The sequence below is a fragment of the Phyllopteryx taeniolatus genome, chromosome 4 (assembly GCF_024500385.1).
Source record: "Phyllopteryx taeniolatus isolate TA_2022b chromosome 4, UOR_Ptae_1.2, whole genome shotgun sequence".
Taxonomy (NCBI): domain Eukaryota; kingdom Metazoa; phylum Chordata; class Actinopteri; order Syngnathiformes; family Syngnathidae; genus Phyllopteryx; species Phyllopteryx taeniolatus.
Window position 1 is genome coordinate 1,231,046 of NC_084505.1, and position 16,530 is coordinate 1,247,575.

At 45.5% G+C, this 16,530-nt stretch overlaps 1 protein-coding gene across 5 annotated transcripts in view; it reads right to left on the bottom strand.

Moving 5' to 3' along the window:
- The window catches only part of kdm2aa (lysine (K)-specific demethylase 2Aa), a 197,333-nt gene that overhangs the window by 164,281 nt on the left and 16,522 nt on the right, over positions 1-16,530 (bottom strand). For 4 of the 5 annotated variants that reach the window (XM_061772020.1, XM_061772018.1, XM_061772016.1 and 1 more), the window contains 3 exons: positions 14,056-14,234; positions 8,069-8,175; positions 7,901-7,994 (listed from right to left, as the gene is read on the bottom strand). In XM_061772020.1, coding sequence (XP_061628004.1) covers positions 7,901-7,994; positions 8,069-8,175; positions 14,056-14,234 — 380 coding nt within the window. Of the gene's footprint in view, positions 1-4,295; positions 4,435-7,900; positions 7,995-8,068; positions 8,176-14,055; positions 14,235-16,530 lie in introns of those variants that run through there. The other variant, XM_061772019.1, reaches the window with a different exon arrangement.

The following is a 16,530-nucleotide window of genomic DNA, read 5'->3' on the forward strand; positions in this document are numbered from 1 at the left end:
TTGGGTTCTTGGTCACCTTGGTCGGATGGCCAGATCTAGGAATGGTCCTGGTGGTTCCAAACTTCTTCCATTTCCAAATGATCAAGACCACAGTGCTTTCCGGGAGCTTCAACGCTGCTGAAATTCTTTTGTATCCTTTCCCAGATTTTTGGCTTGACACAAGCCGGTCTCAGAGGTCTGCAGACAATTCCTTAGACTTGATTTCTGCTCTGATATGCACTGCCAACTATGAGACCTTATATAGACAGGTGTGTGCCATTCCAAATGATGTTCAATCAGCTGAATTTACCACAGGTGGACTCCAAGTTCAAGAAGCATCTTGAGGATGATCAGTGGAAATCAGATGCACCTGAGTTTAAGTTTGAGGAAAGGCAAAGGATCCTGCAAAGGATGTGAATAATTATGTACCTATTATGATTGAATGTTTACATTTTTATAAATTTACACAAATGTCTGAAAATATGTTTTTACTTTGTCATTATGTGATATTTTATGTAATTTTCTTTTGAAGAAAATGACTCAAATCAGCTTTAACATACGTCTGTAACAGCATAATGTGGAAGGAAAGCAAAAGGGTGTGAATACTTTCTGGTGGCACTGTAAATAACTTTACATGCATTTCATAGATCATTTTACACTTGAGACTGTGAGTCCCGGATGCACATGTCATGGAAACAATGAGTCCCAGCCCTGGAACAATGAATCCCTGCCACTTATCACGGAATACGGATACAGTTATCCTCTGATACATCATGCTCCTTGCTTCGCGGTGCCGCTATATTGCAGATTTTTATTAGTTTTTCTTTCATACCGTTTGTACAATATTTTTGTTATCTATTGCTCTTGCGCTCTCTCAAGAAATTCTGTTTAGGCCTGTCACGATTTTTTAGAACGATATATTTCCCCCCAAAGCGTTCACAATATAAATTAGTATCGATGTTTTTTTTTTATGCCACTGATATAATGATATTAGAGAATAATAAAGAATTGTACACCTTACAAATGCTGCCCTGTAATCAAACAATGTATGAGCACATCTGTGGACTGTTCTTTCATTTACTAAATAAAAGTAGGGCTCCATTTTACAATGAGACCAAGTAAAAAAAAGAGGAACTTAAGCATGTTCAGATAAAGTGCTTAACTTGAGAAAAATTAAGCTTGAGTTTCCCCTTTTCTGTTTGGCATCTTGACACAACAGTGAAGTCTCAAACAATTTGACATTTAACAAATCTTAACTAAACTTTTAAAAGTTACGTTTATTCAAAACCTTGGTTTTATTTCATTCGTTTCACGTATGTGCACTGTGCGGATGTACTCTCTGTGGGAACTTCCCACTGAGAAGTACAAACAAAAATGACATTGACCGTTCCATTTTAAGTATCATTTGTTGCAAATGTTTTTCTTCCTTTATCTGTCATTTTCTGATCTTTCTCCATCTTTAACTCAACGCACACGCAGTGTATTTTTCTCCCTCCCCTGCTACGTTTCTTCTCATCTCTGTCTGGGCTGCGCGCAATCAGTGATTATGGCCTGAGATGCACATTTGATTGGATAGAGGTGGTGGCTGAAGTCGTGTGTGATTGGTCAGTATGGTTCATCACAATCGTAAAGGCTGTAGTATGTTGCACCGCTTAAAATAGAAGGGCCCCACATGTCTTGCATAACCTCTCTTTTTTTGGCCATGGTGTGGGTAAGTATGGGACTGCTTCTGGGTCCGGACGCGGTCCGCTAGTTAGTTACCTCTGTATGTCGCCACGATGGAGGGAGCTCTTTCGCTCCTTAGCTTGCTAGCTACTGAGCTCACGGGCTAGCGAACTTTATAAATAGTGGGTATAGAAGGTGTGCGCATCTAAGGAGCCAAAGACTTTCAGCCAGCGGTTCCCTGCTTTGTGATCGGGGTGCCGGGTGTTACCACAACAATGAAAATGTATCGAGTCCGGGAAAAAGTGTTGCATCAATTGTATTTATGGAACAATAACACGTACTCTGTCTTTGATTGGCTAGCAACAAGACAGGACTTGCAGTTGCCCACGGTGAGAGGCGCCGAGCAGGTGTGGGTATACTTATTGCCCCCCCCCCTGGCTCGGCGCCTGTACGTTGGGGTTCACCCCAGTGGATGAGAGGCTAGCCTCCCTCCGCCTTCGGGTGGGGGGACGGGTCCTGACTGTTGTTTGTGCCTATGCACCAAACAGCAGTTCAGAGTACCCACCCTTTTTGGAGTCCTTGGAGGGGGACTCCATCGTTCTGCTGGGGGACTTCAATGCTCACATGGGCAATGACCGTGAGACCTGGAAGGGCATGATTGGGAGGAACGGCCACCCCGATCAGAACCCGAGGTGTGTTCGGTTATTGGACTTCTGTGCTCATCACAGTTTGTCCTTAACGAACACCATGTTGTAGCATAAGGGTGTCCACACGTGCGATCGGCAGCAGGACACCCTAGGTCGCAGTTCAATGATCAACTTTGTGGTTGTGTCATCAGACTTGCGGCCGCATGTCTTGGACAATCGGGTGAAGAGAGGGGCGGAGCTGTCAACTGATCACCACCTGGTGGTGAGTTGGCTCCGATGGTGGGGGAAGATGCCGGTCCGAAGTGGCAGGCCCAAACGTATTGTGAGGGTCTGCTGGGAACGTCTGGCAGAATCCCCTGTCAGAAGGAGTTTCAACTCCCACCTCCGACAGAACTTTGCTCATGTGCCGGGGGATATCGAGTCAGAGTGGACCAGGTTCCGCGCCTCCATTGCTAAAGCGGCCGACTGGAGCTGTGGCCGTAAGGTGGTCGGTGGCTGTCGTGGCGTTTAGTCTGCTAAAGCTACTGCCCCCGCGAACCGATCTCGGATAAGCAGTAGAAAATGGATGGATGGATGGATGTAACCCCAATTCCAATGATGTTGGGACGTTGTGTTAAACAAATAAAAACAGATTTGCAAATCATGTTCAACCTATATTTAATTGCTTGTCGTGTCGGCAATCCCTGAACCTATTGGTGGACACCAATGGTGAGTGTTGCCGTCATGCTGAAGGAGGAGTCCTATCGGGCCTTTTTGGCCTGTGGGACTCCTGAGGCAGCTGATGGGTACCGGCTGGCCAAGCGGAATGCAGCTTTGGTGGTCGCTGAAGCAAAAACCCGGGCACGGGAGGAGTTCAGTGAGGCCATGGAGAAAGCTTCCAGACAGCTTCGAGGAAATTCTGGAAGCGCCTGGGATGAGAATCAGCAGCTCCAAATCCGAGACAATTGTCCTCAGTCGGAAAAGGGTGACGTGCCCTCTCCAGGTCGGGGATGAGATCCTGCCCCAAATGGAGGAGTTCAAGTATCATGGGGTCTTGTTCACGAGTGAGGGAAGAATGGAACGGGAGATCAACAGGCAGATCGGTGCAGTGTCTGCAGTGATGCGGACTTTGTATCGGTCCATTGTGGTAAAGAAGGAGCTAAGCAGAAAGGCGAAGCTTTCAATTTACCGGTCGATCTGCGTTCCTATCCTCACCTATGGTCACGACCTGTGGGTCATGACCGAAAGAATAAGATCCCGGATACAAGCGGCCGAAATGAGTTTCCTCCGCAGGGTGTCCGGGCTCTCCCTTAGAGATAGGGTGAGAAGCTCGGTCATCCGGGAGGATATCAAGAGTAAAGCCACTGCTCCTCCACATTGAGAGGAGCCAGATGAGGTGGCTGGGGCATCTGATCAGGATGCCTCCCGGACATCTCCCTGGTGAGGTGTTCCGGGAACGTCCCACCGGGAGGAGACCCCGGGGATGACCCAGGACACGCTGGAGAGACTACATCTCTCGGGTGGGTTGGGAACGCGTCGGGATCCCCCCGGAAGAGCTGGATGAAGTGGCTGGGGAGAGGGAAGTCTGGGCGTCCCTGCTAAAGCTACTACTGCCCCCGCGACCAGACCTTGGATAAGCGGTAGAAAATGGATGGATGGTGTTTATACACTGCTTTTGAACTCCATGTGCATAAATACATTGTATTTTTTTTTTATTTTCAGATGTTTTATTATTGCTTAAAAAATGTGACGTGACATGTCTCGTTTACATGGCATAAAAAAATCTAAATTGTCAAAATTGACATGACACGTCATGGCAATTTGAAAGATGGCGCCTACCAGTGTGGTCGCCTCGGTAACGCGCTCTCTAGTATTGTCTTTGTTTTTGTGTTTTTCGTCCGTCTTTGGAGACCTTACACGACTCACTTACACAAGGGGAGACCTGCTAACCATCAAGGAGTCTACTCTGGACTTTCTGTCACCAACCTTCGAATATCTGCTCAGTTTTTTCCCCGAGTTACTCACCGGAGCGGCGTCCGCGGTTTTCGGCGCATGGAGACGGAAGCGGCGCCACAGAGGGAAGTGAGCCGGCATTCAGGTGAAACTCCGCAAGAGAGGACACAGATTGGCGTTCCCGTCGATCCACCTCGCGAATGTACGCTCCCTACCCAACAAAATGGACGAGCTTCATCTTCTGTTAAAGACCAGGAAAGACTTCGGACGTTCCGCGGCCATGTGCTTCACGGAGACCTGGCTTTGCGACGCTGTACCCGATGGCGGCGTCATGCTCCCCGGTTTCCACATTCATCGAGCGGACCGCGACATGGAATCATCGGGGAAAACAAAGAGCGGCGGGATATGCTTCTATATCAACGAAAAATGGTGTACGGACGTCACGGTGCTCAGCACACACTGCAGCCCGCATTTGGAGTCGCTATTCTTAAACTGTAAACCATTCTACTCGCCACGTGAGTTCGCATCATTCATACTGGCTGGAGTCTATATAACGCCTCAAGCTAACACGAACGCCGCATTGCTAACGCTCGCCGATCAAGTAAACGAAATTGGAAAAAAAACACCCCGACTCACCCTTCATTATTCTTGGGGACTTTAACAAAGCTAAACTCAACCACGAACTCCCTAAATACAAGCAGCACATCGACTGTCCTACCAGGGAAAATAATACTTTAGACCACTGCTACACTACGGTAAAAAACGCATACCGTGCTATACCTCGTGCAGCCCTGGGCTCGTCTGATCACTGCTTAATTCACTTAATACCGACGTACAGGCAAGAACTTAAATGTGCGAAGCCTACAGTGAAAACAGTCAAAAAGTGGACCAATGAAGCCAAGATGGAACTTCAAAGCTGTTTAGACTGCACAGACTGGAGTGTCTTTGAAAATTCAGCTGGCAGCCTGGATGAATATACGGACACTGTCACATCCTATATCAGTTTCTGTGAAGAGGTCTGTGTACCAACAAAATCATTTCGCACATTCAACAACAACAAGCCGTGGTTCACTGCTAAACTTAAGCAGCTTCGCCAAGCTAAGGAGGACGCATATCAGAGCGGGGACAGGGCCCTGTATAATCGAGCTAGAAACCAGCTGACTAAAGAAATTAACATTGCAAAGAGGATCTATACAGCAAAGTTGGAAAATAAGTTTAGCGCAAACGACTCTAAATCAGTCTGGCATGCATTCCAATCGCTGACTAATTACAAGCGACGATCCCCCCCAAGCTGAGAACAATAGCACACTAGCCAACGACTTGAATACCTTCTACTGCAGATTTGAAAAGGACAGTTTCACACCACACACCCACCCGGCCGCACCCGCGACCACAATCACACCTCTGACCTCTGCGTTAACCATCCATGAACAGGATGTGAGACGCATCTTCAAACAACAAAAGATTAACAAAGCGGCAGGCCCGGACCACGTGTCCCCATCCTGCCTCAAAGTCTGCGCGGACCAGCTCGCTCCAGTCTTCACTCAGATCTTCAACAGATCTCTGGAAATGTGCGAAGTTCCATCCTGTTTCAAACGCTCCACCATCATTCCAGTCCCCAAGAAACCTGTAATCTCGGGTCTGAATGACTACAGGCCTGTCGCTTTGACATCTGTGGTCATGAAGTCCTTTGAACGTCTCATGCTGGACCACCTCAAGAGTGTCACAGGTCCCCTGCTGGACCCCCTGCAGTTTGCCTACCAAGCGAACAGATCTGCGGATGATGCAGTCAACATGGGACTGCACTTCATCCTAGAACACCTCGACAGTGCAGGGACCTACGCGAGGATCCTGTTCGTGGACTTCAGCTCAGCGTTCAACACCATCATCCCTGAACTCCTTTCATCCAAGCTTCTCCAGCTCAGCGTCTCACCTGCCATCTGCCAGTGGATTTACAGCTTTCTGACAGGCAGGACACAGCAGGTCAGGCTGGGGGAGGCCACCTCATCCACACGCAGCATCAGCACTGGGGCGCCCCAAGATTGTGTCCTCTCTCCACTGCTCTTCTCTCTCTACACGAACGACTGCACCTCAGCGAACCCGACTGTCAAACTCCTGAAGTTTGCAGATGACACCACTGTCATCGGCCTCATCAAGGACGGTGACGAGTCTGCATATCGACAGGAAGCGGAGCGGCTGTAGCTGTGGTGCGGCCGTCACAACCTGGAGCTGAATACGCTCAAGACTGTAGAGATGATCGTGGACTTCAGGAGGCATCCTTCGCCACAGCTGCCCCTCACGTTGTCCAGCTGCCTTGTGTCAACCGTCGAGACCTTCAAGTTCCGGGGAATTACAATCTCCCAGGACCTGAAGTGGGCGACCAACATCAACTCCATCCTCAAAAAGGCCCAGCAGAGGATGTACTTCCTGCGGCTTCTGAGAAAGCACGGCCTGCCACCAGAGCTGCTGAGACAGTTCTACACAGCGGTCATCGAATCAGTCCTGTGTTCTTCCATCACAGTCTGGTTTGGTGCTGCTACAAAAAAGGACAAACTCCGACTGCAACGGACAATCAAAACTGCTGAAAGGATTGTCGGTACCCCCCTACCCACCCTTGAGGACTTGCACGCTGCCAGAACTAAGACAAGGGCGTGCAAAATCCTCTCGGACCCTCCCCACCCCGGTCACCAGCTCTTCCAGCTCCTTCCCTCAGGTAGGCGCTACCGATCAATGCAAACTAGAACTAGTAGACATTCCAACAGCTTCTTCCCTCTTGCAATCAACTTCTTAAACAGCTAACCTATAATTCCATTACAACAAGCTGGCAATTTTTTGACTTGAGTTCGTTGTCACATTTCTGTGGGGCCAATTATGTATTACTCGTGCACTCGCTGTAGTTGTCTCGCTATGCTGTACTATTTGCATATACTGGCCACTCATGCCAGAGTAGCATCTGCTCCATTTGCACACTGATTGAGGAGTATCCGTAACATTTGCACAACCATTGTCCCAGATTATCGCACTACTCGTCACTTTAAACCGCATACACTCCTTGAAGTCTCAGCGCCCTTTGCACAATGGTCATTGCACCGGACTATTGCGATATTAGTCATTCGAACTGCTCTAAATGCTAGAGGACTCTGCATCTTTTTGCACAATTGTTTTTTGTCAATGTCTTTATGTCTCCAAAGTGTTCTGTAAATTGACTGTTTGTTGTACTAGAGCGGCTCCAACCACCGGAGTGTGTTTTGGACATACTTGGCAAATAAAGATGATTCTGATTCTGATTAAAAATACAAATATTTCAAGATTGTCTAAGTTTACTCTTAATTACTTTGTATTTCTACTTCTCAATGGATCAATATCGGAGCATTGAAATCAATATCGAATTGAATCACAACCGTAAGAATTTATATTAAATTGCAACCTAAAAATATTTAAATCAAATTGAATTGTGAGGTTCTTAACAAGGTCCAGCCCAAACAGATACGCAGCTTCATGTAACGCAATACTGGGCTTTAACTCAACTAATTGTTTCTGTGGCAAAAATTTACATTTTTATTGGTAAAAACAATAGTTGAAATGTAATCTCTATCAATACCTTCAGCATAGTACAGTAATCACTTACGTAACTGTCACAGGAGAGGCTGACAAACTCATTGCAATTGTAAACACACCTTGCTTCCTCTTAGAACATGATACCACACAGACGTTCCTCCGAAGTCTATGTGAAAGTCTGTGTAGCATCCCTCCACACTCATCAGACAGTACCTGTGCAAGAACACCAGCAGTAAATTTTAACATCTAAAAATTTGTCAAGATAAATTAAACATGGGAGCCATTACTTTTGTACTTTGGGATACTGCATATCACTGATTGAGTTCGTTGAGTCTCGCTGTCTCTCTTTCAGGTGACGGGGCCACATGTTGTCAACCCAGTCTATAAGATCAAGCTACAACAACAACAAAAAAAGAAAAAGATTTTGTCATGAACAAAATTCGACTTCCACTAATCAATTATAAGTTCAATTTAAAATTTACTTGAGGATAGCACCAAGAGATGCAGCATCTCTTTTTCTAGGGGGTCCCAACACAAATACAAATTAAGGTAAAACATACATAACAATACACAACAAACATAAAAACATATCCACCTCTACCAATTCCACAACTCCCACCGGCTCCAATAAAAAAAAAATTCTGTTTACACACACATACACATAACCACATTGCAATTCAAAGCAACATCCGGAGCAACAGAATGCCATAGCAATAATGTATAAAGTAATAAAGCAAAAACACAGAACAATATCAAAAGTAACGATGCACCGAAATGAAAATTTCTGACCGAAACAGAAAACCGAAAATGAGGAGCCCACGGCCGAAAACCAGAGAGAAATTTATTAGCAAAATTGCATTTATGGTTATGAATGCGGAGCTGCCAACGTATAGAAATTCATTTGCAGAACAATTTGTATTTCCATATTTTTAAATTATGTCAAGAACATTACTGTGGGACAGTTACTGTAGTATATTATGTAATAGGATAAAAATAATTCTGCATACTGTTAAATTGCACAACAATCATTCATTCTTTCGGCATTGTGTGCTATTGTTCCCGTCCTTGTACAACCACAATTCCAATGATGTTGGAACGTTGTGTTAAACAAATAAAAACAGAATACAATGATTTGTAAATCATGTTTGACCTATATTTAATTGAATACACTACAAAGACAAGATATTTAATGTTAAAACTGATCAACTTTATTGTTTTTAGCAAATAATCATTAAATTGGAATTTTATGGCTGCAACGTGTTCCAAAAAAGCTGGGACACATGGCAAAAAAGAATGAGAAAGTTGAGGAATGCTCATCAAACACCTGTTTGGAACATCCCACAGGTGAACAGGCTAATTGGGAACAGGTGGGTGCCATGATTGAGTATAAAAGGATTGCTCGGTCATTCACAAGCAAAGCTGGGGCGAGGTTCACCTCTTTGTGAACAAGTGCGTGAGAAAATAGTCGAACAGTTTAAGGGCAATGTTCCTCAACGTACAATTGCAAGGAATTTAGGGATTTCATCATCTCCGGTCCATATCATCATCAAAAGGTTCAGAGAATTTGGAGAAATCACTGCATGTAAGCGGCAAGGCCAAAAACCAACATTGAATGCCCGTGACCTTCGATCCCTCAGGCGGCACTGCATCAAAAACTGACATCAATGTGTAAAGGATATCACCACATGGGCTCAGGAACACTTCAGAAAATCAATGTCAGTCAATACAATTCAGTGCTACATCCGTAAGTACAACTTGAAACTCTACTACCCAAACCAAAAGCCATTTATCAACAACACCCAGAAACTCCGCCGGCTTCTGTGGGCCGAGCTCATCTAAGATGGACTGATGAAAAGTGGAAAAGTGTTCTGTGTTCCGACGAGTCCACATTTCAAATTGTTTTTGGAAATTGTGGACGTCGTGTCCTCCGGGCCAACGAGGAAAAGGACCATCCGGACTATTATGCACGCTAAGTTCAAAAGCCAGTATCTGTGATGTAATGGGGCTGTGTTTGTGTCAATGGCATGGGTAACTTACACTGTGAAGGCACCATTAATGCTGAAAGGTACATACAGGTTTTGGAGAAACATATGCTGCCATTCAAGCAACACTTTTTTCAGCAAGAAAATGCCAAACCACATTCTGCACGTGTTACAACAGCGTGGCTTCGTAGTAAAAGAGTGCGGGTACTAGACTGGCATGCCTGCAGTCCAGACCGGTCTCCCATTGAAAATGTGTGGCGCATTATGAAGCGTAAAATACTGACAACGGAGACCACGGACTGTTGAACAGCTGAAGCTGTACATCAAGCAAGAATGGGAAAGAATTCCACCTACAAAGCTTCAACGTAACACAGTGGTAAACATGACCCTGTCCCAGCTTTTTTGGAACATGTTGCAGCCATAAAATTCTAAGTTAATGATTATTTGCTAAAAACAAAGTTTATCAGTTTGAACATTAAATATATTGTCTTTGTAGTGTATTCAATTAAATATAGGTCGAACATGATTTGCAAATCATTCTATTCTGTTTTTATTTATGTTTAACCCAACGTCCAAACTTCATTGGAATTGGGGTTGTCGTATGATTTAGCGATGTCACGATGGTTTACTGTGTGGCATTTGGTTGTACAAATGGTTCAGGCAGTGGCTAGAGCTTCTTTGACTTTCCAAGTGAAAAATGAATACTTGACCAGAGGATAGGGAAAGTCAAGCCACAGGGGAAGAAACGTGGTCAAGCTATGGGTGCCTCGCAGTATTCCAAACTCTGTGCCGATCACTTTGAACCGGGTGTTTTGAGAAAGACTTGCAGAAAGCATTGGATGCACGGGTATAGTTAGGCAGAGGCTGAAACCAGCTGGGGTGCCAACTATTTTTACGACTGCCATCGGGACCTCAACCGCCAGCAAGAGAACTAAATCTTGCAGCCGCTACGGTGCAGCGGCGAAGCGGCACAGACGAGGTGAGGATTTCCTTGCATATACCTACTACTATAATATGGTTATTATGCACTAAGCATTAGGGGGGGGAAAAAGACCTACGCAGTACTTTACAGTACTATCATCTGTACTTTTGCCTATATGACAAGCCAACAGACACGGCAAAGACTTTCAGTGTGGCATGTTATAAAGCTCCTTGAGCGAAGGGCACACAATATATAGGAATACTGCATACTATGTAAAAGCTTGTGTCATGTCACTGAAACATGAATATACAGTATAATACGTATACTCGTGCTAAAAAATATTGGCACCCCTGGGGTGCCATTATTTCTAGCCATGACTGTATAAAAAGACATGCTTTTGACATACCGTCAAATCGACCCTATGGCCACTCTTTTTTTGTTGTACAGCTGCTCGTCGTCATCACTGTCTTTTTCCGACCTCCTGATCGGCTCAAACATGTATGGTTTGATGATGGCAAGTTCAGTTGGTGGCTAGAATAACTATACCCCGGTGTCTTAGTCCTCTGACGGGTAAGTTAACATACATATTTAGATTGTTTATATTATGTAATACAGTCCAGCAAGTTGTCAACTACAGTGGGTACGGAAAGCATTCAGACCCCCTTAAATTTTTCACTGTTATATTGCGGCTATTTGTTAAAATAATTTAAGCTCCCCCCCCCAATGTACACACAGCACGCCATATTGACAGAAAGAAACGGAATTGTTGACCTTTTTACAGATTGATTAAACAAGAAAAACTGAAATATCACACAGCCATAAGTATTCAGACCCTTTGCTGTGACACTCATATATTCAACTCGGGTGCTGTCCATTTCTTCTGATCATCCTTGAGATGGTTCTACACCTTCATTGGAGTCGAGCTGTATTTGATTATACTGATTGGACTTGATTCGGAAAGCCACACACCTGTCTATACAAGACCTTACAGCTCACAGTGCATGTCAAAGCAATTGAAAATTATGAGGTTAAAGGAACTGCCTGAAGAGCTTAGAGACAGAACTGTGGCAAGGTACAGATCTGGCATCATGCAGTGGGGGTGTTTTTCAGCTGCAGGGACAGGACGACTGGTTGCAATTGAAGGAAAGATGAATGCGGCAAAGTACAGGGATATCCTGGACGAAAACCTTCTCCAGAGTGCTCAGGACCTCAGACTGGGCCAAAGGTTCACCTTCCAACAAGACAATGTCCCAAAGCACGCAGCTAAAATAACGGAGGAGTGGCTTCAGAACAACTCCGTGACTGTTCTTGAATTGCCCAGCCAGAGCCCTGACTTAAACCCAATTGAGCATCTCTGGAGAGACCTGAAAATGGCTGTCCACCAATGTTCACCATCCAACCTGACAGAACTGGAGAGATCTGCAAGGAGGAATGGCAGAGGAACCCAAAATCCAGGTGTGAAAAACTGAATGAATGTATGAGCTCAAAAGGGTGCTTCTACGAAATACTGAGCAAAGGGTCTGAATACTTATGGCTGTGTGACATTTCAGTTTTTCTTGTTTAATAAATCTGCAAAAATTTTAACAATTCAGTTTTTTTCTGTCAATATGGGGTCCTGTGTGTACATTGAGGGGAGAAAAAAAATAAACTTAATGATTTTAGCAAATGGGTGCAATATAACAAAGTGAAAAATTTAAGGGCGTCTGAATATTTTCCGTACCCAGTGTGTGTGTGTGTGTGTGTGTGCGCGCGCGCGCGCGCGCGCACACACACACACACACACACACACACACACACACACACACACACACACACACACACACACACACACACACACTCCCCTCCAAACGTTTTGGAAGGCAAGGTGTCAATTTCTTTGTTTTTGTTGTATACTAACAAGAGACAAAAGTTCAGAATTCCAGCTTTTCTTCCATGGTATTTACATCGAGATGTGTTAAACACAACCAGTTCAGGGTGTACCCCGCCTCCTGCCCGTTGATAGCTGGGATAGGCTCCAGCACGCTCGCGACCCTAGTGAGGAGAAGCGGCTCAGAAAATGGATGGATGGATGGATGGATGTGTTAAACAACTCAGGACAGAGCACCTTTTGTTTGAAGCCACCCACTTTTCAAGTGAGCAAAATTATTGGAACAAATATTAAATTAACTTAAAGTGAATAACATTTAATATTAGGTGGCAAGCGGCATCGGGTCGCTAAAGCCCGTAAGCTTAGCCAGCCAGCTAGCCGGCTGGACGGCGGATTGAAGATTTTTACGAAACAGGGGTAAAACGATTAAACCATTTACACCGTTCACACGCGGCAGAATGAGCGCTCTCATCTGTTATTTTTCCCCTCCACATTTTGGGTCTGTACCGCCGGCTGACGTTTACGTGCCGTCGTCACTGAACGATTCTTGGCCATAATGACCAAAGTGGAACCGCGGTTTTGGCCACGGGCAAACTTCCTCCTCATTGCATGCAGCATCCTTGGCCGCCACTTCAAACCATGAGTCAAATTTTGCTATTTACCAAATTAAGTACAAATTGGTGCATCACATTGGGATTAATATTACGAGTGGGAAATCTCACCCTTGGCCCACGAAACAGTTCACAGTCGGCAGACACATTCACCCTGTGTCATCTCTGTCATGTCATGTTTCCCACCCCTTTAAGAAGAATATACTGCAAATGTTCTCGCCTTTTGCCTTTGATTGCATTTTACTCTGTACTTGTAGAATTAGAAATTAAATCTGACATATGACTTTGTATTTCTTTAATCAAAGATTTGAAAGTCAAAAGTCAGACAACTACCCAAATTACATTAGTGTAGCAACCCTTCAGGAATGACTGATTTCAAGTTTTGTCATTGCTTGGACCTGTTCATCACAAACAAAGCAACGTGGTGCCCCTTTTAACGATAAAGATGGTATATTCTGTATATAATGTCATAACACTTAGTTTTACTTTATGTCTAGTGGCCACGGGAGGTATTGCTGGCGGTCCCTTTTGTGATCTTACAACAAATGTCCATTTATTGAATAACCGATTCACACTACACCTGTATACCGAATTGTTACAATGAGACTATGGGACTTTCTAAGTTTATACTTTGCCTCGAGCTGTTTCACTTGAAATGGACCCAAGGGGAATGAAGGAGAACGCAAAGATATCCCCCAACCACTTTACAAATTAATAATGTTTTTATTTCACACCTATGTACGCAACAACAGGATTAAAGTGAAGGAGAAGTTTAGTGAGGGGAAACTCTGCACACCTTGGCAAGGTCTGAAAAGGATAAGATAATCATATTCTTGAAACTGAGTGCACACTTTAATGTTCAGTTTATGCATTTATACATGCATGTACATACCGTGGAAGGTCTCTTGACCAGGTTTTCCAGCTTTGTGTGGCTGAACTCCAGGCTGATAACATTGTAGAGCTTCTCTCGCTGAGATGAAGAACTCTCATAGTACCGTGTCCACTGGGCCATGGACATCTCTGTCCCCTTCTGAGTGCTAACATCCATGACATCAATCATACGTCTGCTACCTGAGGGAAGAATGGAAAAATAACTGAATTGACCAGGAGATTTAAGATTTTCAAAAATTAGTACGCTACACTTATTGACAACCATTTTGCTCAGAGAGTTCTCAAATGTATACATTTTTGTAACAGCTTGTCCGTTAACTTTTCACTGCAGGGTATGTTGTTCTCCATGCATAAAACCAAATAACCTAACTGTGTCTGTGTTTTTATATATGTATATACACACAGACACGCATATACAAGACTTAACACCGAATCGGCTTCATCGGTATAGGTCGATAATTAGCATTTTATGCTGATCGGCTGATTGGCTTTAATGTCATAATTCGCTGATCCGGTCCGCAAAAGACATTTAGTCCGCATCGCCGTCCTATACAGCATATTTGAATCCATCCATCAATGCATTTTCTTCCGCTTATCCGAGGTCAGGTCACGGGGACAGTAGCTTTAGCTGGGACGCCCAGACTTACCTCTCCCCAGCCACTACATCCAGCTCTTCCGGGGGGTATCCCGAGGCGTTCCAAGGCCAGCCGGGAGACAATCTCTCCAGTGTGTCCTTGGTCGTCCCCAGGGTCTGCTCCCGGAACACCTCACCAGGGAGGCACCCAGGAGGCATCCTAATCAAATGCCCAAGTCACCTCATCTGGCTCCTCCCAATGCGGAGGAGCAGCGGCTTGACTCTGAGCACCTACCGGATGACCGAGCTTCTCACCCTCTTTCTAAGGGAGGAAACTCATTTCAGCCGCTTGTATCAGGGATCTTGTTCTTTCAGTCACGACCCACAGCTCGTGACCAAAGATCGACCGGTAAATTGAGAGCTTCGCCTTTCGGTTTAGCTCCTTCTTCACCACAACAGACAGATACAAAGTCCCCATCACTGCAGACACTGTACCGATCCGCTTGTCGATCCCCCGTTCCATTCTTGCCTCATTCGTGAACAAGACCCCAAGATACTTGAACTCCTCCACTTGGGGTAGGAACACATCCCCGACCTGTAGAGGGCACGGCACACTTTTCCAACTGAGGACCATGGTCTCAGATTTGGGGGTGCTGATTTTCATCCCAGTCACTTCACACACTGCTGCGAACTGCTCCAGTGAGAGTTGCAGATCACGGGTCGATGAAGCCAACAGAAGCACATCATCTGCAAAAATCAGGGATACAATAATGAGGCCACCAAACCGGACCACCTCTATGCCTCGGCTGCGCCAAGAAATTCTCTCCATAAAAGTAATGAAGATAATCGGTGACAAAGGCAGCCTTGGCGGAGTCCAACCCTCACCGGAAAAGAGTCCGACTTACTGCCGGGAATGTGGACCAAACTCTTGCCACTGGTCGTACAGGGACCGAAGAGCCCGTACAAGGGGGCTGGTTGGGCGATCTCCCATGCACCCTCGAGGACCCTGCAGAGGGTGTAGAGCTGGTCCACTGTTCCATGGCCAGGACGAAAACCACACTGCTCCTCCAGAATCTGAGATTTGACTTCTAGGCGAACCCTCCTCTCCAGCACCCCTGAATAGACCTGACAAAGGAGGCTGAGGAGTGTGATCCCCCTGTAGTTGGAACACAACCTGAGTCCCCCGCATGACCCGCGTCCGGGCAAGGGAAACCTCCATCCACTTATATTTTTCATCATAGGAGTCTTTTAGCCATGCTTTGTCTGGTCCCTCACCTAGGACCTGTTTGCCATGGATGACCCTACCAGGGGTGTGAAGCCCCAGACAAATTAGCTCCTACGATCATTGGGACACACAAACCCCTCCACCACGATAAGGTGACGGCCTCCAGGAGGGGGGAATTGGGGTTGTAGAAGCATATCCCTCCGCCTTTTGTTTTCCCCATAGACCACAGCCACCCCTCCGGTGAGTAAATTCTGGGGGGTGGCGGGACGGGGGCAACTGAGCGGATTGGCGAAAGAAAGTCCGGGGTAGACTCCCTGATAATTAGCACGTCTTAACTTGTGTATGCGAGTCAGGTAATGTCTCCAAAGACAAACGAAAAACACCAAAACATTGATAATACTAGAGAGCACAAAACAGAGGGGTCCACACGGACAGGCGCTATCTTGATACCCAGTGTGAAATATCCACAGTCAGTCATTATTTGGGGTGCAATTTCCAGTGCAACTATTGGTAAACTCTGCTTTCTTAAATCCAACGTCACCGCAACAGTCTACCAGAATGATTTAGAGGACTTCATGATTCCTTCTGCTGAGGATATGTTTGGAGATGCAGATTTTATCTTCCAACAGGACCTGACCCCTGCCCATACCGCCAGAAGCACCAAAACCTGGTTTGAT